General features: G+C 36.2%; 2 protein-coding genes across 5 annotated transcripts in view; one reads left to right on the forward strand and one right to left on the reverse strand.

Annotated features, from left to right (window-relative positions):
- LOC142984310 (uncharacterized) overlaps positions 1 to 11668 on the reverse strand; it is a 72683-nt gene extending 61015 nt beyond the window's left edge. For all 4 annotated transcript variants that reach the window (XR_012960147.1, XR_012960146.1, XM_076131829.1 and 1 more), the window contains exon 1: positions 9606 to 11668. Coding sequence is in view for 2 of the 4 variants with exons in the window: in XM_076131829.1 (XP_075987944.1) it covers positions 9606 to 11394 (1789 nt within the window). In the remaining 2 variants the exon portion in view is untranslated. The remainder of the gene's footprint in view (positions 1 to 9605) is intronic.
- A 540-nt stretch (positions 11669 to 12208) lies between these two features.
- LOC142984312 (WD repeat-containing protein 43) lies at positions 12209 to 22442 on the forward strand. The gene is made up of 11 exons (XM_076131830.1): positions 12209 to 12412; positions 13244 to 13570; positions 14304 to 14470; positions 14949 to 15218; positions 16460 to 16607; positions 17127 to 17291; positions 17662 to 17786; positions 18221 to 18349; positions 18759 to 18881; positions 20871 to 20983; positions 22269 to 22442. Exons 1-11 carry the CDS (start codon positions 12239 to 12241, stop codon positions 22415 to 22417), a joined length of 1890 nt encoding a protein of 629 aa, XP_075987945.1. The 5' UTR covers positions 12209 to 12238; the 3' UTR covers positions 22418 to 22442.
- The last annotated feature ends 123 nt before the right edge of the window (positions 22443 to 22565 follow it).

The raw sequence follows: 22565 nt of genomic DNA on the forward strand, positions 1-22565 counted from the left end.
ATGCAAATTGGTTCAGTAGTTTAGGCGTGATTGAGTAATGGACAGACAGACAGACAGAGTTACTTTCGCATTTATAATATTAGTATGGAAGTATTGATGAGTACATCAAGATATTTCGACAAACAGATACAATATTCGGAAAAAAAATAAAAATTACGTCGCCTAGACACCTTTAAAAAATCCCAAAAAATATTATGAATCTTCTGATTTATACGTACCATCATTTGCTTAACCTATTCAGATGGAGGTAAAGACAAGTCAAAACAATATGAATCAGATATCTAATTATTATCCTGTGTTGGTGTCAGCCATATTAAGTGCTAGGCTACAGTATATAGTGACTACCTGCCGTCACTGCTAGCTTCCGTGAATAAATATACTCAATGTGGGTGTAAGATGTTAAATCAATCTTTGTTTCTATGATCTTTGTTAAGTAATGTAGCTTCTGCCCGTAAATTATTGGGTTTTTCTAGGTGTTATTTATATTGTCCCCACTTTAAAAGATCTGTGGGTTAAGCAACCGTTGGCGCGGTCATTCCATAGATGGGTGACTGCATAGTCGTATTTGAACTTGGTGTCTCCGTGCTTCGAAGAGCACGTTACAATTCGGTTGTTGTCAATTAAGATAACAGTCGTTAAGCCATGTAAAAGGCCTTCGGTCGGCTTGAACAACTTTGAAACTAGGTTGACCACTAGCCATACGATTAGTAGTTGTAGTAGCTGTAGTAGTATCGGGAAAAAGAACGAGTACACCTAATCTATCAACTAGTGGGCCCTCAAATCACGCAATTTGTTGTTTGTTTACAACCAGCAATTTTTATAACCCACTATCCTTGATCACCAAGGTACACCAAATCTACCTACTAGTCGGGCAACAGATCGCATCATTTGTTTCACGAGTGAGGTAATGACTGCCATCAAATTACCATAATGACCATGAAATGTTATTTTGGCGGTGTTATGCTAAGTTGGCATATACTTGTCAATATTATTTTAAATACGGGCTTCGTAACTTGTAGGATATATGTAAATTTCACCTTGAAATTAAAACAATAGGATTTTGTATAGAAAAATAAATCTTACTAATGTTATAAATGCGAAGGTTTGTGAGGATGGATGTTCACTTTGTATCTATGTTTGTTTGTTACTCTTTCACGACAAAACGACAGAACGGATTTCAATGAAATTTCACAGGCAGATAGTTTATAACCTAGATTAACACATAGGATACTTTTTACCAAGCGTTTTTTTTGTTGCACGCTGAAAAAGTCGAGTGCGAAAGCTAGTTTAAAGTTGTGTGAATCAAGTGAGTTTCGAAACCAATTGTGTCCTTAAATTGTGATAATAAGCAAATCAAGGAAAACCATTGACCGGGGAACATCAGTAAATAAGAACCAGAATTGCTTTTTCAAAAAAATCTAGGTATCTAACATGGTGAAATCTTATAAAATGGATCCAAATCCAAAATCTTTTCTAGCTGAAAAGTTAGCACAAATGCACAGACATAAATCGTCGTTTAAAGATTTAATAAATTCGATTATCCATATCTAAAATCCAATAATGGCCGATTTCCCGCCACTATTAAGTTAGGTTAGAAAAGGCGGGAGAAAAACAAAATGGCGCCGACTGGAATGCTGACAGGGTAATATTGCAATGTGTCGTAGTTTTATTAGATTTTTATATGAGAGTAGGTTTTATTTATAAGATAAAATGTAGTTTATTTTTACTAAGCTCCATCTTGAGATTATTTTATCTTATTAACCCCCGGTTTCTGAGGAACATTAGCGGTAGTTTATCTATTCAATAGCGTTTAAACTCATATAAAATACATAAACTACTGCAAAATGTACTCAGAAACCGGAGGTTAGTGATTTAGTTTTCTCTCAAGTATTCATCATCTAGATAATTATAATGTCAAGTAGTACTATGTACTGTACAATAAAATGTACCCACTGCAATAACTCAGATATTTTTCTATACAAAAATACTTATTATACATCTCATGCAAAGATAATTAGTATAGTCTCTTATAAAAGACAACTCCCGCACTAAGAATTGCTCTTGTGTCGCGAGTACTTTTACAGACATACAAACAACGAACACAAAGTACAACCAGTCCCTAAACAACTATTTGTGAAGCGCACAAAAGTTGTTCCGTGTGGGAATCGAACCCTCTCGAACGACCTTTCGACACACTAGTAGAGGCGTAGTGGCGGCGACCTAAACCACTGCACCACTTATCCCCGGTTTCTGAGTACATTAAGCAGTAGTTTATCTATTCGATAGCGTTTCTTTTATATGTGTTTAAGGGTTATTGAATAGATAAACTACCGCCAAATGTACCTCAGATACCGGGAGTTAGATCGTCAAAATCATACTAAATAACTGAAATAACACAACACTATCCCTCCACAATCTCAATTACAAAGATATCGACATCTCCAGTTCAGAAGCTCAGCCGTTTAGGAGATAAACGTACACAAACAAACAGACTGCAGTACAAATTGAAAATCTAAACATTTACATTAGTAACTTTGATGTTCAGTATTTACTGAACATGTTATAAATAAAATAAATTTAACCCATTACTGTCCCACTGCTGGGCAAGGGTCTCCTCCCGTAATGAGGGAGGGGTTAGGCCTTGAGTCCACCACGCTGGCCAAGTGCGGGTTGGGGACTTTGCATGCCCTCAATAAAAGTATTAAACAAATTTTAGGCATGCAAGGTTTCCTCACGATGTTTTCCTTCACCGTTGGAGCATGTGACAATTATTTCTAATACACACATAACTTCAAAAAGTCATTGGTGTGTTGCCTCGGGTTCGAACCTGCGACCACTTGCGTGGGAGGTGTCAACTTATACCACTCGGCTATCACTGCTCTTTTATATTATAGTTTATTTAAACAAGATTTCTTTGTTATAGTTTATTTTCATAGTAAAGTGTGAAGTGATGTGATAATTATGATAATTGTACTATAAGAAAGAGTTGTAACTATGAGAGATTGTTGAACTAAACACACGAGTATCTGTTCTAAATGCATACATCTATACTTATTACTTATATTATAAAGCTGAAGAGTTTGTTTGTTTGTTTGAACGCGCTAATCTCAGGAACTACTGGTCCGATTTCAAAAAATCTTTCAGTGTTAGATAGCCCCTTTATCGAAGAAGGCTATAGGCTATATATCATCACGCTACGACAAATAGGAGTAGAGTACCAGTGAAAAATGTTACAAAAACGGGGAAAATTATGATATATTCTCTCTTATGTGATATTAGGTATATTAGGACCACATAATTACCTAATATCTGACCTCCACAACCAAGTTACCTGGGTTATAACACGATACCTTTCGGTAAGACTTTCAAGCTTCTGACTACTGTTAACGACTGTCAAAGATTTTTAAAAACGACAGCCCATAATTTAACGTGCCTTACGATACACGGAGGAACTCGATATGTATAAGATGATCACCCATCCACAGAACAACCTCGGCAAGCGTTGCTTAACCTCAGATCGATCCGCGCGGCTGTTGTTAACTAAGCCACGAGCTCCTCTATAATAAAAACAAATACCATAGACAAAAAAACTTGGTACCATAGAGCACAATAAAAAGGTCAATGTAACTGGCACTAATGTTCATTGATTAGTGCGCCCTTAGTCCGACGTGCCAGGTTCAATGCTCGCGCGTAGCTTTATTTATACAGCTGATTAGTGCGTTTATAATCTGTCATGGCGGATTGAGATATTTTTATTTATGACTATTTTGCCTAGTGGTTAACATTGAATTGTTTAAACAATTTGAAAAAGTTCAAACATAAGATAAATACCGTAATTTTTTAAGGTTAGGTACAAAACTCAAATGCTTCGGTTGCAAAATGGTAGTGAATTCAACTTCTATACAGAGAGGTATTGGGTTCAAATCCCAGGTTTGCAAGCAAGAAACTTATTAGGCGTTATTAGTAACAGACAGACAGAGTTACTTTCGTATTTCTAATATTAGTATGGGTATGGATTTCAATAAATTTTCTAAAAAACCAACACCTGTCTATGACTAATTCTTTAAAGAAAAAATATTTAAAGAACCATCCATTAACTTGCATACAAAGTCAATTTCCCTTTACAATCGTGTGGTGAAACATTTATGAGGTGGCACGTACCATACATACATAATACATTGACCCTTAGAACAAAGGGAACACACATTGTTCAAATAGTTACAATGAGAGCAGGTTCGAGGTCTGTACAAAGCTTTTTTTAAGATTTGAATAGGGTTTTTTTGGTACTTTTGTTTGAAGTACTTATTAGATTTGTTTTAAATTACTTTGAAAAACGAAAGATTTTTTAATGTGACATTGATTTCAAAATCTAGTTGTGTTTATATTAGGTCGGGGCAAAAGTCTTTTCGCATTATAGTATATGTATGAACTTGTAATAAAATCTCTTTGGCTTCAAGAATCACAAATGAGTACACGGTTCATAAGCTTCTTTCAGTGAGCTCGTGAGGTACCCAAATTTCGAGCTTTTTTGTGTAGGGAAAAGATTTTATTACAAGTTCATACATACTATAATGCGAAAAGACTTTTTCCCCGACCTAAGATTTCGGCGTAATGGTCAATAATAAGGACCTCTTAGTTAAAGACTGACAGGAAGAGGTTATGCGTAGTAAATCGGGTCATATTTAATTATACTCAAATTAATTGCCGTTTCATAACTACATATAAAATACACACATAAATACACAAAAAACAGACATATAGTTTGTAAAACATTTCTTCCCCTTTTTCATTTTTTAAGCACATGCTCAATTCATCGAAATCAGTGCAGCGGTTTCCTTATACGTCAATCAGACTTATTACTAACGAAATATAGTTGATCTATACATAATTTTACTAAAGCAGACAAGCTCTTTTCTCTTTAGATAGTCTTTTTTTTAACTATACTGGTAGAGCCGCAAGAATAAGACAGTTTCTCGTAATAAACAAATGTACAAAGAAATAACAATCATCTTTATGTCCAAAAGTGCAATAAAAACCAGTGTGTAGGAACTAATGTGTAGCACATTACTATCACCATATTATTATATGTGTATGTCGCGCTCTGCTTACCCCCTATGGCGAAATTGTTACGTATTCATATACCTAAGTCAGTAGTGTAATTTGTGCGAAATCTCTTGTTAAAGAAGCTGTGGGTCGTCTTGTCGTACAGTTTTTTTGACTGCCTCCGTGGCGCAGTGGCTTAGGTCACCACGCCGATACCACTGCATCGGGAGGTCGTGGGTTCGATTTCCACAGGGAGCAATTATTTGTGCGATCCACAAATAGTTGTTTCGGGTCTGGTTGTGCTTTGTGTCCGTTGTTTGTATGTTTGTAAAAGTCCCCGCGACACAAGACCAATTTTTAGTGTGGGAGTTGTCTTTTAAAAAGAAAAAAATAAAGAAGAAAGTTTAATAACTTATGCCCCATACGTTGACAAAATCAAAATCAAATTATTCATATAGGTCAAATGCTAACTTAGATAGTCAATGATACAGAGAATGAATTTACCGCCATTTCGGAAGGTAGGGCAAATGAGAAGAGCTGGCAACAAACTCCTGGCCACTTCTTTTAATCATCAAACGGTTTAACAATATTTATGTTTGGTATAAATATATAACTTTTTTCACACAGTGATTTGAAATAAGCTCCAATAGTAACTATTATAGTACACTAGCCAACCCGCGCAACTTCGCTTGCGTCACATAAGAGAGAATGGGTCAAAATTTTCCCCGTTTTTGTAACATTTTTCGTTGCTACTTCGCTCCTATTGGTCGTAGCGTGATGAAATATAGCCTATAGCCTTTCTCGATAAATGGACTGTCTAACACTGAAAGAATTTTTCAAATCGGACCAGTAGTTCCTGAGATCAGCGCGTTCAAACAAACAAACAAACAAACTCTTCAGATTTATAATATTAGTATAGATTAGTATAGATAGTATAGATTATAAGACCTTTCTTATCACATATGCCACGTCGTTATTGGTTCTTGGACCAGCTACCATACATTTTGCCGGTCCTTCCTTTCTAGTAGATAAACCTAATTATGTATTTCACCCGGTCTTTAGCAACTCAAGAGATTGAGACCCGACAGAAGGCTACCATTGCAACACTAAACCACTTAATTCTTATCACACAAATATTACATAAGTGCAGTTTTCTAATTATACCGCTGTTATCTGAAGTGACAGTCCGATAACTTTATCAGTGTGCATTTAGATAACACTGAATAAATTAATCTTAGGTTTCTAACAAAGGATATTTATGCGTAGTTGTGAGAGTAGGTGCTAAGTAGTTTTATAGTACTTAAGTACGTATATTATGATATTAGCTGACCCGCGCAACTTCGCTTGCGTCCAATAAGAGAGAATGGGTAAAATTTTCCCCCATTTTTGTAACATTAATTACTAGTACTCTGCTGCTTTTGGTCATAGCGTGATGATATATAGCATATGTCCTTTCTCGGGTATCAAAATATCTCCATATCAAATTTCATGCAAATTGGTTCCGTAGTTTAGGCGTGATTGAGTAGCAGACAGACAGAGTTACTTTCGCATTTATAATATTAGTACGGATTGTATTTGTACATTGCTTACTAGGTAGTTTCGAAGTACATAAGTACATAATAATATTGTGTGCGGCCATTGCCCCACTGATTGCATGTGTAAAAGCAAAGTTCTTGGCTATTATGATGGCTAAATACTGAATTACTTTTTTACAGATTACAGCCCAGAACCTTTTTTTTTAAAGACAACTCCTGCTCTAAGAATTGTTCTCGTGTCGCGGGCACTTTTACAAACATACATACAACGGACACAAAGCATAACCAGACCCGAAACAGTTATTTGTGGATCCCTCAAATAATTGCTCCGGGTGGGAAACGAACCCACGACCTCCCGTTGCAATGGTAGCGGCGTGACGACCTAAACCACTGCACCACGGGGGCTGTCAAGGACTTATTTTATAACAGATTTTTATTTTTCGGAATTTTTAAATAATATGTTTAGTTCATTAATTTCGATTGTCGTTTCTGTATCACAATATGTTTGAATATAGATAAAGCAAAAGTAGTTTAATTGGGAAAATGGCATAAGTTTACGTATATAGTAGCGGACCCGACAGGCGTTGTCCTGTCTATACGTCTTTAATTTGAAAAAATTGACAATTTAAACCATTCTCAGATCTCCTTGAACACAGACAAAAAAATCGTCAAAATCAGTCCAGTCGTTTAAGAGAAGTTCAGTGACATACACACTTACAACAACAAAAAAATTGCACCTTACAAGCCAGCCGACTCAGAAATGACGAGAGAAACGACTCAGAAGTGGATAAGAGTTTCATAGACATACTCCTGGCTGTCTTGCCAAGCTTACAAATTAACCTATCCTTCTATACATCAATACAAACGCATTGCAAGCTTAAGCTATGATTAATAGTCTCTTGCGATCACACTTCACAGTTGATTGCTAAATGTCAAGCTAGCGACATGTTGCCACATGTTGCTAAGCTATTGATGTACTGTTGCGACACGGCTTGCAAATAACACATACGTTGGAATTTGATTGCTGTATCATATATTTCGATAGCATTAAGCAATAGTTAAACTACACCCTTTAACATGGGTAGTTGATTAACCCCTGGTTTCTGAGGCACATTTAGCGGTAGTTTATCTTTTCATTTGCGTTTTTTTTAGATAAGTTTTAACGGTATTGAATAGATAAACTACCGCTAATGGTACCTCAGACACCGGGGGTTAAACACCACTGAATGAGGATCGGTTTGTTTATTAAAAGAAAAACATAAAATCATGCTTTCTTTCCATAGGGAGACCAGGGAACGCTACTTCGTACGACCCTTACATTTGCTGTCTTTATCCATCGGATAGGTTATCCGTATCTTATATGGTCAAGTGTTTATAGTTACGTCTATTGCTTTTGTCATCAATAGGCATTATTTAGAAAAAATATCAATCTTAGAGGTTTACTAAGTATTTACCACTGCACTTGGCTAGCGTGATGTTCTAAGAACCTGACTCCTCTTTCATAGCGGGAGGAGACATTTACTTAGCAGCTGAACAGTAAAAAACTACGTTTATAGGTATTTTAATAAAGGAAACCCTTAAGAGAAGGGAGTAAATTATTGCATTAATCAGGTAGGTAATATGTATCTGTTAGCCCAACTTGACTGTCCTATAAGACGGCTTCATAACTGCCGGTTATAAGCATAGCGTGATATTATTTACGTTAAATAAGTTTACATTAACAGTAATAAGAAAGTCTATTAAGATTAGTTAATCGCCGTACCAATTAACTAAAAACATTCCGACAAAAAATAACTAGGCATACAACAATTACTTATTTACAGCCATAAATACAAATTACACAGGAACGTTATACTGGTATAATTAGGTTTGTTTGTTACGCTTTTACTGTGAAACGGATGGACCGATTTTGATAACATTTTGCTATCATATAGCCCGTATTCCGTTGTGAAATGGCATTTCAAATAGGTTTAAGGTACTTGATTTTGGGACTAATCTAGAGGCTTACTCCCGACGGAATTGAATTTGAATCGATGGACATGGATTCGAGTATTTCGAGTTAATGTAAAATCGTACCCTCTTACCCGCACTTGGCCAGAGTGGTGGAGTCAAGACCTAACCCCTTCCGCGTTTAGAAGGAGACCCTTGCCCAGCAGAGGGACAATTAAGGTCAAAAAAACAAAAGAGAAGATCACAAACTTCAGATTAAACCAACATTCAAACATGTGCTAGTTTGTAATTTAGGAGTACGATCTGATAAGAACTCGAATCTGACTGATCAATTTCTAATTAGATCCTGTCCAGAGCAAGCCACTTGTTTATGTTTTATTACAGAGTATGTTTTTATAAGAATGCAATGAGGACCAATAGGAAATGATTATCATCATTTGTAGTAGCCTATAAATTCTATGATTTCATTTGCTATGAATTCTAACCCAAATCTTTCCTCCCTATTTAACACTAAAATACAATTGCTAAAAGGTAAATAATAAGGATATTTTCGTACATTTTGTGAGTGAATCACTCAAAAATCGCTATACCAATATTGCCTTCACAAATGGTTAACTTATGGTGTCATGGTCGGTATACGGTAAATCAAATACACAGAATTAAGACCAAATAAGACTATAGTACTTATTATAATACCTAAGGTTACATTTAGTGCTAAAATTAAAATTATTGGTATTTATTTTCCTCTATAGTACTTAACAATAAGACTGAACACTATGCACTTATAGATAGGTAGGTATGCATTATTATTTAAACAAATTATTAAGGCAAAAATATCTTGCCCACCAAGCTTACCAAATTTTTCATACTTTTCTGTATTTTGTAGAGAGCTAAGTGATCCATATGGCTTTGGTCGCCTAAATTGCTAATTTCAGGTGTTTAGTGGTGAATTTTGAGAAAAAATTACCTAAATAAGCTTAAAAGATAGACAGTCTCAGGTCTCTTAATAAATCTAATATTCTCATAACAAAGGATTTAAGATTCATGCAAGTAGTTAAGTGGTACAAAATAACTTACGTTTGCCAGCCAGTGTCCTCGGACTCAACGGTGGTCTATCATTGTCCAAAACTAGCACCGTTCCTTCGCTAGTCAAAGTATTATTGTTATACTTTTTAGCACTCTCCGCCCAGTCCTGGATCCACGTCTTGTCCCCTTTACACCTGTTCAAGCTCAAATAAGACAGCTTTCCTACCACTTGGTCCGCAGTAATATCTGAAGAAACACCACTGTCTTCTCTCAACGCCTTTTGAGCGAATTTTAAAGCACTACTCTCAAATGTAGCCGTTTCTAAAGTGAGTTTATTACTCGGTAGTGATACGGGTACAGATGATTCCCTTGATAGTCTGTGTACGTAGTCCGTTTGATCAATCTCAGACTTTGTTAAACTACATCTTCGTTTAACGGGCACCATTTTTGGTATCTTGTTAGAACTTAGTACACCGGACGTTGTGACAGAAGTGAAGCTACCAATGTCTACCTCATCGTCATGCTTCGGTGGTGATTTAGCAAACGTCTTCTCTGTTATAGTCCTGACTCTATTTTTTATTTTTTCTAAATAACTCCTTGTAGATTTGATTTGTTTAGACGTTTGTGCTGCCAAATCGTTTTCAGTCGGTGATTCGTAACAGCATGAGATCTCTAGAACGTTTTTGTCTTTAGAAACTTTTGTAGGTAGATCAAATGTTTGGTTTAACAACGGACTACGTAAGCCTATTTCTCTTCTAGGCTCTTTCGTTATCACTTTTGGAAAGTCAAACACTAATTCTGGGTCTTTTTCTGGAACCGATTTCTTTAATGTGTCTTCAATAACACTTGATAACAAATCTGTACCGAAACTCCTGTCGATACTCATTCTAGCTTTCTGTTCTTCTGTGTAATTGTCTCCTTCTATTGTGTACGTACCTGTTGATGAGTTATTTGACTGATTGTCTACATCATCGTCAATGTACAACGGTTCATTTGCAATGCATTTCTTAAACAAGTCTGGAGTTTCTGAAACAGCCCTGCCCTTCCTTGTCAAAGGGCTTTTAGACTGCTCAGGAGTAGACAAACCGTTATCGGGTGTCAAAATATCTAATTCTGGACTTGATATGTCTGTCAACATCACAACTTCAGGGCTCTGGTCAATAATATCGGCCATTGCATGCTTATTAATGTTACCGTAACTAGGTGTTCTATGTACTTCTCTCATATACGTGTTATTCTTAAGTGGCAGGTTCAGACCTTGTCGGGAAGTGAAGTTATCACTTCTAGACATTATACTATCAACTACAGGACTTTTGGACGTGCGTTTTGGCAGGACAGTGTCTGTTATAGGGGACTTTATATGTCTATTTGTTATTGGACTGGTTATGTGCGTAGCGTTTTGTGCTAGAGGACTGTTGCGGAGCTTCACGGAGCCTGATAGACCACTGTCTTCCTGATCCGAGGAGAAATAGCCTTCAGAGTTGTAGCCTTGAGCTTTACGAGGGAGTTTGGCGCTCATCGGAGGCCTTTGAAGCGTCGGGCTAGGCCGTGTCGTGCCCGCAGACATCGACTGCACCCGCTGGTGACGAGCCTGCGATTTCTTCGCTAGCTCCTCCAGTCTGCTGTTGTTAACAGACTTTCCCTCACCAAAGTCAATGGTGAAAGCCATCGGGTGCACCTTCGGAGTGCTCGGCTCTGATTTCTCATCCTGACCTGCCTCAACCTCCTCGTTTTTCAAGCTGTGGCTATCTGAAGACGATTTCGATATCGTGCGGTCCAGAGTCGCGTCCTGCCCGTCCGACAGAGGGCTAGACACGTCTGCTTCAACACTAACACTCATGTTTTCAAGGTATCACGTATAATAATGACATCATAATCACAATATACTGTCTTGTAAACAGCCTTCACACATCACTTTAGACACGAAATTACAAGAAATTAACAGCACAAAGCGTTGAATTTTGAAACTAGAAAAGAATACTTTCAAAAAGTGGAACGAGAGCACAAAAACTAAAAAAATTACGAGCTCCGCCTACAACATTCGCGAGCACAGATGAACGCGAAAGGGTACGAATTCTCAATAATAATGTCAGACGTGACAGGTGTTTGTGACGTCCAACACGAAACTGGGATTGGTAATTGATTATTTTATCGATTTGGCAACACCACCATTGTGCAAGGATGCAAGATCAGTGACCTTCTTTTCCTGTAATTAATGTTTCGAAATTCAGTGAAAAAGAGTTATTTTTTGCATAATTTGATAGTTATTGCAAAAATACAAAACTACTGGTACCCTCAATCATAAATTCAGATTGTAAGAATATTTTCTTTTGTTATTTCGCTGATTAAAATTAAGATTAGAACTTAAAACAGAACGCATCTTACTTATTTTTCATTCTAAGAACACCGACGTTCAAATGTCAGTTACTGAGGTGAACGTTACAATAAACGCAGATGCTATTACAAAACATAATGAATTTCAATTTACAATTATGAAGTGACGTAATTTTACAACTTATTATTCCATTTTTATTATTTTACAAGTAACTGTTTCTTAGATGTTTCATTGAAATATTAAAATTCATCAAAATTTTCAGATTTTTCTAGCATGTCCCACTATGTCACGTGGAGAGGTTTGGAACTGCTGACGGAACGAAACGTTAGCTGTCAGTCAGCAATGAAACATGGCAGAGGCGGCGTTTTCCGAAGATGGAAAATATTATTCTGCCATCACACAAGACGGCAGATTACGAATATGGGACACAGAAACTAACGTTCTCAAACAGGAGTACACGCCAGACCTACATTTGACCTCACCGCCTTCATGTTTGCAATGGATTTCGGCTTCGCTGTCCGCTGTAAGTAGCAACACGTGGTGTATAGTTTTTTAGCGGTTATATATGTTTCTCGCGGTATTGTGTTGTAAAAACAACTTGCCTAAGCTAGCTTGATAGTTATTGAAGGAGTCTGCATTAATAAGATTATCAGGACACACACATAATGTAAGAAAGTATTTGTTTTGGTGTGTCCGTCTAACCCTACTGAGTCTTGTTATACACGCTTAAATATCTTGTCAGCGTAAAACTTTAAGTTCCAAAACGTTAATATATGTATGTTTTAGTAGTTTCAAACGCGTATTCTATCGAAAATCACACTAAAATGATAGTCTAACCTCAAAACGTATGTTTACGATGTATTTTTCACATAACCTTGAGAAATTCGTTGAACAATGGCCGTATTATCGCAACAAATGTAATAGTAAACTTATCAAAGATTATAGTAAGCAATCTTCTTTATGTTGTTACTTAAAAGCATTGTTTTTGTTACCTATTTCTCTGCTTGACATATTTTCATGTTTACAACACATTATTTGTTTCACATAAATGCGCGTAGGAAAAATATTTGAACTTTCAATATAAAATGGTGTCATTTGATAATGTATTAAGGACTTTGTCATTTTTGTTAACTTTTATAACATACATTCATACATTTAACTTCATTATCTTTACAGTACAATAACCTATTCTGATTATGAATGGAAACAAACAACACACTATTTTGTACTCTGAAAACAAAATTTTTTTTCTCACGATTTGTGTGAAAAGCAAAACTTGGTTGTGAAAAAGCATTATAAACACATCATCAATCATAAATTTACATAAATCCAACTAACTAATTATTATTTTCAGGTAACACCTTCAAAAGGTGGCAAACGCAAAAGTATTTCAGAAGAAACGCACTGCATAGCCCTCGGTACAACCAGCGGAAAGATCCTCATATATTCAGTCGCACAAGCTAAAGTAGAAACCGTACTATCAAACGAGTCCAATCAGACCAGTATAACTACGTTAGATTGGCAAAGGAAATACGGACTGTACAGTTGTAATAAGGAGAATTTTGTGTACGAATGGGATTTGAATAAATCGTCAGTTAAATATAAGTATAATGTAAATGTCGAGAGTAAGAATAAACATGGGAATAATGTCAGTGCTATTAAAATTGTACCACATAAGCAGGTGAGTTTAATACTATGCCATTAATATATTTTATTAATAGAACTGGTGTAGGCGCCCGTAGCCTGTTGCGCTCACCGGTCGGTAAACGATCTGTGGGTTAAGCAAACCTTGGCGCGGTCATTCCATAGATGGGTGACCGCATAGTGGTATTTGAACAGGGCATTTCCGTGCTTCGGAGGGCACGTAAAAAGTCGGTCCCGGTTGATGTCAATGAGATAACAGTCGTTAAGCCACGTCAAAGGCCTTCGGGCGGCTTGAACAACTTTGACACTAGGTTGACCACTAACCATACGATAAGAAGAAGAAAAAGAAGACTGGTGTAGAAATTTTCTGGGTGAATAGAGTCATAGAGTGAGTGGAGCTCGCTAAATCTTTAACACGAAGAAGAAGATAGAGTGAATAGACTACAGCCTTCCTAGATCTCTTAAAAACACTGATAATAGCTTAACCTTAGCTTGCCATTTCATCTTCTCTGGCAAAAGAGGCTGATATATTGATTTTCTTTGATGGACAGTCTCTCTATCTTCAATTATTTTTGTTTCTCCACACCCACTTCTATCATTTACCATTTAAAACTCAATTTAAAAAAGCCTTAAACTGTTTTTTTTTGGATAGACATTAGACAGATAAATACATGCATTGCTCCCATAGGGGTAGGCAGAAAGACATTGAATACTATTCAATTTACTATCCAAAATTATCTTCAAATCCTTATAATTCTTGTATTCTTCAGAACACACCAGCTCGCTACCTAGTGGCAGCATCATACCAGGTCAGAGTATGGCGCCTACACGACGGAGACGCGAGCGTCATCAAGAACCTGGGACATAACGCAGCTCCCACCGCACTGCTCAGTATAGCCACTATCAATGATGTGTGCTGGCTTATTGAGGGCTCGCAGTGAGTACTCATTGGCTTTATTACATTGTATTTACATGCATTTTCCTTTATTATAAATGAAACATTGTAAATTCGTAGATTTTTATGTAAAAGAAATGCAATCCAATAAATAATAAAAACTATGATACTTTTTGCTTGCTACACTTCTTGGCGAATTTAAGCGTAAAGTACCCTGATAGCTTTTATTACAAAGTCGATAGAATTTTCCACAATTACAAATATGTAATTGCAGATGTTAGTTAAAAATAGCATATTTATGAAAACTTCTGACAATAATGTTTGATTCAAAACATGTATTCTTTATTTACTGGGAATGAATTTTATGCCATTAAACAAATACTTAAGTGGTGTCTGGAAATCCGTACACATATATATATAATCACGTCTCTCCCATGGGACCGGCAGAACAAATAATGCATACACACTACAAACTTAATTCACCTAAAACAAAACCCACTCATTAAAAATTCTCTTTCAGAAACGAGCGCCTCCTATCATTCTGGGACATAACAATAACCTCAGAGAACGTGCCACAACAGAACGGAGACGAGCCTCACAAGAAACAACGCAGGAAATCAATCTCCAAGGCACCAGTAACCACCATCACTTCCACTTATAACTTTGTGCTGGAAGATGCTCCGAAGATCATCGATGTGGATCTGAAGCAGGAGGACGGAGCTACAAGGTTACGCCTCGCCGCGGCCACTAGGAGCGGTGTTGTACATTATTATGGACACATGTTGAATGGGTGAGTGATTCGATAAGTTAAAGTCAAAGTCAAATGCTTTATTTTAAACAAATATTTGAAATCGTCAAAATATTTTTTATCTACCACTGTTTCGGAAAAGCTGTTGCTCGTGAAAAGAAACGGCATGAAACTCGCTTTTTAATGTCAATTTCCATAATACTGTAAGACCTTACAATGCAAACATTTGAATGAAAAGCTTTGAAATATCGGAAAACCATGCATATTTTTATGTATTTAAGCAGATTGCACATATTGTCCACGTCTCGGCTCTTTCATCTGCCAAAAATGCGGTCGCCGTTGTCACTCCCGCATAGGCCTATTAAGTCACGAACGAAGATGTTCTCTCATTACAAATATTTCTCTATCTGACGCCACCTGAATCATCTGCAATAGATGGACATAGGCCAATGATGACGATGATGACATACTGTGTGTGTACAATATTTGGGCATTATGAATGTTATGTTATTTATGTATTAAGTAGAGTTCTTTATATTGTTTGGGATTGGTTGGGAAAAATATGAATCGTAAATATAAGTTGTTATTTCAAAACTGCCTCAGCTAGATTGATTACTATATATAATCTGTTTGTTGTTTTTATAAAATCAATACTTTAACGTTCCCATGATATCACTCATGCCATGTGTCATGTAATTAGGTACTTGATCATTATCTGATACTGAACTGCAATTATGATAAATATCAAAGTGCAGAAATACCTATTTTCCTACAGTTTTTATACATAATACAAAATTTTATTTAACCAAGAATTTAATTAGTCACTAATACTCGCTACCCATATGAGGTTTGCTAAATATTGACCCCAAAGTAACGAACGCAATAAATAGGTCAAATTTGAAAACCAACGCACGAAATTTTTGTTTCAATCGGAGTCAAACATTTTCGGGGTTTTACGAGACTGATATAAGTTAATTATGCCATTGTTGGCAACTTTCGGGTCTTTACGACCACCACGCAACCTCAGGCATGCATTGTCGTCCACGTTGAAACCTTTCCCGTGTAAATCCCGATCCCTCGGGAACTCCGGGATAAAAAGTAGCCTATGTGTTATTCTGGGTCTTCAGCTACCTGCATACCAAATTTCATCGTAATCGATTCAGTAGTATTTGCGTGAAAGAGTATCAATCATCCATACATACTCACAAACTTTCGCATTTATAGTATTGGTAGGATGTTGATAGTATATTGGCTTAGATTTAAACCTTAATCCTTTTTTCTAGGTCATCAAGCAAGCCAATAAAGCCCACAGTGACGATCCAGGTGTCGAGTGATGAAGCCAGGCCGTTACCGCTGCAGTGCTGTCGACTTACCGCTACAGATCTACTGCTAGGATACACAGACCCGCCCGTACTGCTGTTTGAGAGAGTGGTATGTAGGGATAGGCTTTAAAGTATTATTACACTCTGTTGAGAAGACATAATGGTCAACGCCTTTAGGTGACTAAACTTATGAGACTCAAAGGTTCTGGCTTGACTTAGGAAGCGAAAATTATATAGAGTATAAGTGCTACAATGGTAGTAATAAAATGTTCTCTATTTTTATTCCGCTGCGCAAGGGCCTCCTTCCGCGTTTGGGATGCGTTCAGAAATCAAATTATAATCGAATAATGACTTTCTCCGTCGGAAGGTCGTGGGGTCTATTCCCACTCGAAGCAATATTATTTGTGCGATCTGCTAAATATTGTTTCGGGTCTGATTGTACTTTATGTCCGTTGATATGTTTGTAAAAGCCCCGCGATACAAGAAACATTCTTATTGCGGGAATCTTCTTAAAATAAGAAAGACTTTCTTCTTTTGTCGAATTCCCAACTGTTCCTAACGTAAATCTCAACAAGCCTATTAAAATTTTACAGCAACACACTTAACTTTATGCTTTTTCTGTCCACAGACGCCAGATTTAAAATCAAAGACTCAGATTTTAATCCGCGAGACCAAGAAGAAGCACAAACAGACGGACAACGTGAACAAGACGCGGTCTGATGACTCCGCGCAGGTCACGTACGTGGAGCCCATGGGCGGAGTCGCCAGGAAACGAAACGCGCCCGGAGACAAGGTGCGTATATCACTTTATAGACATACTTTAAACTTTTGAAACTGGTGTGACATAGTTTGATTCACACGTAATAGGTACTGTTAGAGCTACCACTGCATTATAATTTGTTCATATTTTCAGAAACTGAAATTTTGTTATATAAATTCAAAAATAACTCCTTATTAGCTCTTTTTGCTCAGTCGGTTTACAAAATTTAACGGAAATTATAACCTAATACCAACGAAAAACGTTACTTCTCATAACCAGTAAGTACTATAATATGAGAAGGACAGTCTAAAAGAGAGAGAGAGCTAATATATATGTATATTAAGATCAAATAGTGTAAGTGGTTTTGTTCAATAAATAAATAATTATCTCCTTATGTTTGTAGGTGGAAGTCCCGATGGAAGCGCGCCTGGCGAACCTGGCGCTGGACGTGAAGGGTCGCGGCAAGTCAGCTGTCAGTCAGAACCTCACCAAGCTGCTCATGCAGGGACTACACTCCAAAGACAAAGCGTAAGTTACTTTAATATCATTTTATTAACATAATTGGCCAATAAAGTTTAAATAATGTCCTGGACGTAACAGGACAGATCTTAAGCATCGCATGCTTCTGACTGCCAATCAGAAGGTCTCGGGTTCGATACCCCTGGTCGAGCAAAGTGCTATTGGTTTTTTTTCTATATTTATATTAGATTATTTACTAGTATTATTTTGTAACGTGCCCGGTATATGACAAAAGACCCCCAATTACATAAGACTAACATATTTTGATTGTTAATGGCGAAACATGGGAGTATTATATACATCTCTACCTACACCTTCGGATGTAACAAGTGTTATATTGTATGTATGTAAATAAAATAATAGACTGTGTCATTACCATAGACTGGTGATGAAACCAAAAAAGTTGCCTAGTAAATAATTAATGTGTCTGCTGTTTGTTTCAGTATAATACTGACAGTGCTACAGAAGGACGACCCCGGCGTAGCTCTGCGCACGGTGAGCAACCTGCCCGCCGACCACGTGCCGCTGTTACTGGAGCAACTAGCCGACATGGCCACCAGGAAGACTAGCCAGTAAGTATTTACACTTACCATCTAACCTTCTATTATGTAGAGAGAAAAATATTTTGATGTTGCGAATAAGAATCACTGGCACATGTAGACGAAATTTATGAAGAGCTTAGAATAGTACGTTTGAGTAACGCTTTTTACTGACTGACATAGGTTTACTCGATTATGCAATGAGTAATACTTGTCTTGAAGAAGTGGCTCGAGCGACTGTTTTTTTTTACGGTGTCCGCCTTCATTTACCGGATTTTGCAATACATACGTTGATTTATGAGTATAGTATGTGACTGTACACGGATACTTAAAAGCTTTTGTCATGATTCCACAGTAGTCGATCAATTCGCAGTAGTTATTTAAAAAAAAAAAACTCCCTTTAATTTCAATGAAACAAACTAACTGATATTTATACCAACAGATGCGCAGCGGTATGCACATGGCTTTCAGCAGTGGTTCGATGTCACTCGGCGCTCCTCCTCGCCACGATGGGCTCCAGCGCAGCTGACCACCTCACGCAACTACTAGCTATATTTACACACAGGTAATATCTAAACTTACTTACTTTTATAATGCATTAACATTTGGAGCGAAAATTGCTTTAATTTGAAAGGCAAACATAGAAAATAAAAATGAGAGTCAAAATGGCGGGTGTACCATAGCGAATTAAATTATACCAATTACCAAACAAATGTACCTATAACGTACTAATTTGTACCTAGCTCTAAAAAATCTGTACCTCTTTCAGAACGAAATTATTTCGAAATTAAGGTACACCCGCCATATTGACATCAAGATGGCGGGTGTTCTATAGTATTTTATTATTTAAACATTACTCATAAAATCTGATTACACCAAAAAATTGTACCTAAAAAGTACCTCAAGTAAATAGTAACACAAACTTGATCAGTGGGATAGTTCCTGAGAAATGAAACAACCGTTTCTCGTTTACTTGAGTTTATTATTATTATGAATGATTGATCTAGGTACATATTTTTATATATTTTAGGGATAGTTATTAAATTATAAATCATGAATTTTAATATAAAGTTTACAGTTTTAAAGAGAATCATGTACGAATACTGAATGTAACATTAACAATCTACAAAGAAAAAATGCTTTTTTGCCACTTAATTTTAACATGCCAAATATATCAATGCTCAATCAATCGGCAGAGTCCATGTTATGTGAAGAAAGTAATATTGTACAATGTATAGACGTAATGACTGCATCGGTATACGAACATTAAAATACGAACTAAGTAATACAATAGCTTTTGAGCTGAATCAAACAGATGTAATTTGTCTTAAAGACATACCTATGGAAATAACATTAAATAATACAAAATACGAAGTTCTTGGATTAATTGAGTTTTTACCGTCCGGCGGCGATGTTACAGACATCCACAAAATTGGTCACTATCGGGCTCATTGTCGTCGTAATGCTCAATGGAAATGTTTTGATAATCTCAATAATTTTATAACCAAAACTCCGAATTCACTTATCGCTAATTGCATTATGTATGGACGAAAATAAATAGGTACCTACTTCGTAACTTTGACGCGTTATTAAAATTATTGAGATTATCAAAACATTTCCATTGAGCATTACGACGACAATGAGCCCGATAGTGACCAATTTTGTGGATGTCTGTAACATCGCCGCCGGACGGTAAAAACTCAATTAATCCAAGAACTTCGTATTTTGTATTATTTAATGTTATTTCCATAGGTATGTCTTTAAGACAAATTACATCTGTTTGATTCAGCTCAAAAGCTATTGTATTACTTAGTTCGTATTTTAATGTTCGTATACCGATGCAGTCATTACGTCTATACATTGTACAATATTACTTTCTTCACATAACATGGACTCTGCCGATTGATTGAGCATTGATATATTTGGCATGTTAAAATTAAGTGGCAAAAAAGCATTTTTTCTTTGTAGATTGTTAATGTTACATTCAGTATTCGTACATGATTCTCTTTAAAACTGTAAACTTTATATTAAAATTCATGATTTATAATTTAATAACTATCCCTAAAATATATAAAAATATGTACCTAGATCAATCATTCATAATAATAATAAACTCAAGTAAACGAGAAACGGTTGTTTCATTTCTCAGGAACTATCCCACTGATCAAGTTTGTGTTACTATTTACTTGAGGTACTTTTTAGGTACAATTTTTTGGTGTAATCAGATTTTATGAGTAATGTTTAAATAATAAAATACTATAGAACACCCGCCATCTTGATGTCAATATGGCGGGTGTACCTTAATTTCGAAATAATTTCGTTCTGAAAGAGGTACAGATTTTTTAGAGCTAGGTACAAATTAGTACGTTATAGGTACATTTGTTTGGTAATTGGTATAATTTAATTCGCTATGGTACACCCGCCATTTTGACTCTCATAAATAAAATTATACTAAATACTATGAAAGCATATAAAATTGTACTAAACGCGAGTGTATTCCATACACCTTAGGATATAACTGGCGTGATGATAACTAATTCATTTTCTATTACAGACGGTCCCACCTATGTCAGCTATTAAATCTAAAAGGTCGTTTAGATCTTACAATATCGCAGCGCAGCGCAGATAACATGCAAACTGAACAGGAGCCCGTACTCGAGTATAATGGTAAGAATTATAATTATTATAAACATCGTACAAGTACAGTTGAAGACACCACGGGTTCGATTCCCAAATAAGAAAAAAGCTATTGGAGTTTCCTAGTTTTATTAGATAATTCTTAGTAGTAACCTAGATTCTGGTTGTTTACCCTGTATATGAAAAGCTTGGCTTCTTTTTAACCGATTCATGGCCAGTGACTCAACAGTTGAGTCATTAAAAAACCTTTAGGAAGGCCGATGGCTCAATTGGTGAGTCAAACCAAAATTGTATAAAAACGGATATTAAAAAAAAAAAAACACTTAAACTACCATTTTTCAGATCTCATTAAACATTTCCGTGAATATCAGACCTGGCCCTTCAATTTAGAGAATATTTTTATTAGTCAGGTGTCATAAACCTTTTGTATAACTGCCGCAAAACATCTTGAATATTTTTTAAATCGCTATACAAGCATTTGTTGCATATATTTAACTAAATATATATATATATATTTATAAAATTTATAAACACAATAATTGCTCGTTCGTTTTCTTTTATTATCTTCGTCTTCATCAGAGTCCAAAATTTCTTCAATGCTAGTATCTGAACTGTTGTTAGAAAGTACATTGCAACTATTACGAGATTGAGTGAATGGACGCTTCTTTGGTACACTTTTTTGTAAAATCGATTGACTACAGCTTGGAAAACCTTGATTTTCTTTATCTTCAATTTGTTGATCATGGAAATCAGTAAACATTGCCTGGCTACATTTAGTAAAATCGTCGTAGTTCTGATTATCTACAAATAATATTACAATAATAAATAATGATTGAATACTACTAAAATGTTTACTACCTCTGCAATATTTCATTAAAACCAACAAATACTACCTTGAAACGCCATATTAACTTTTATTATCCACAAATTCGAATAGAACACAGTAACACGTTTCTGGTTGTCAGATTGGCTCGAATGCTGGCGAAAAGCATTAAATCATTACAAGGAGCCAATGACTCATCAGTTGAGTCATCCTTCAGGGAGGCCGATGGCTCAAATGGTGAGCCACCGACCAATGAATGGGGCCTGGCTGAAATGTTCACGAAAATGAAGGTGGCAATGAATCGGTTAAGGGGACTAACTTTACGATACAACGTTGTTCATATATTTCCTGTTATACCTTCGGGTGTAACAGGCGTGATGTTTTAAATTAATAAAAAGAAGCACCGTTCTAGTAACATTTCCTAGACAGTTATAAAAACAATAATAAGTTATTTCTGTCTATTATTTTAATTATAAAATGTCTTGTCACTAGATACGTCATCGGACGAGGAAATGGAGGCGGAAGCGTACGCGTCAGACAGTGGCGCGTCGTGGGGAGACGACAAGTTCGACAGTGATCATGAACAAGATGATCAAGACGACCAGGGAGAGCAGCAGGACGATGACTCGGACGGAGATTGACCATAATATACATAGTCACTTTTTATATAGCAGTTTTATTTATCCCCCTGATATTCACTCGAATAAAATAGATAGGCTAACGGATTTGGAGCTACTGAAAAGTTTATTATATCAGTTATTTCACGTTTTTTGACACGCGACGTCTATT

Source organism: Anticarsia gemmatalis, chromosome 26, assembly GCF_050436995.1.
Source record: "Anticarsia gemmatalis isolate Benzon Research Colony breed Stoneville strain chromosome 26, ilAntGemm2 primary, whole genome shotgun sequence".
Classification (NCBI taxonomy): domain Eukaryota; kingdom Metazoa; phylum Arthropoda; class Insecta; order Lepidoptera; family Erebidae; genus Anticarsia; species Anticarsia gemmatalis.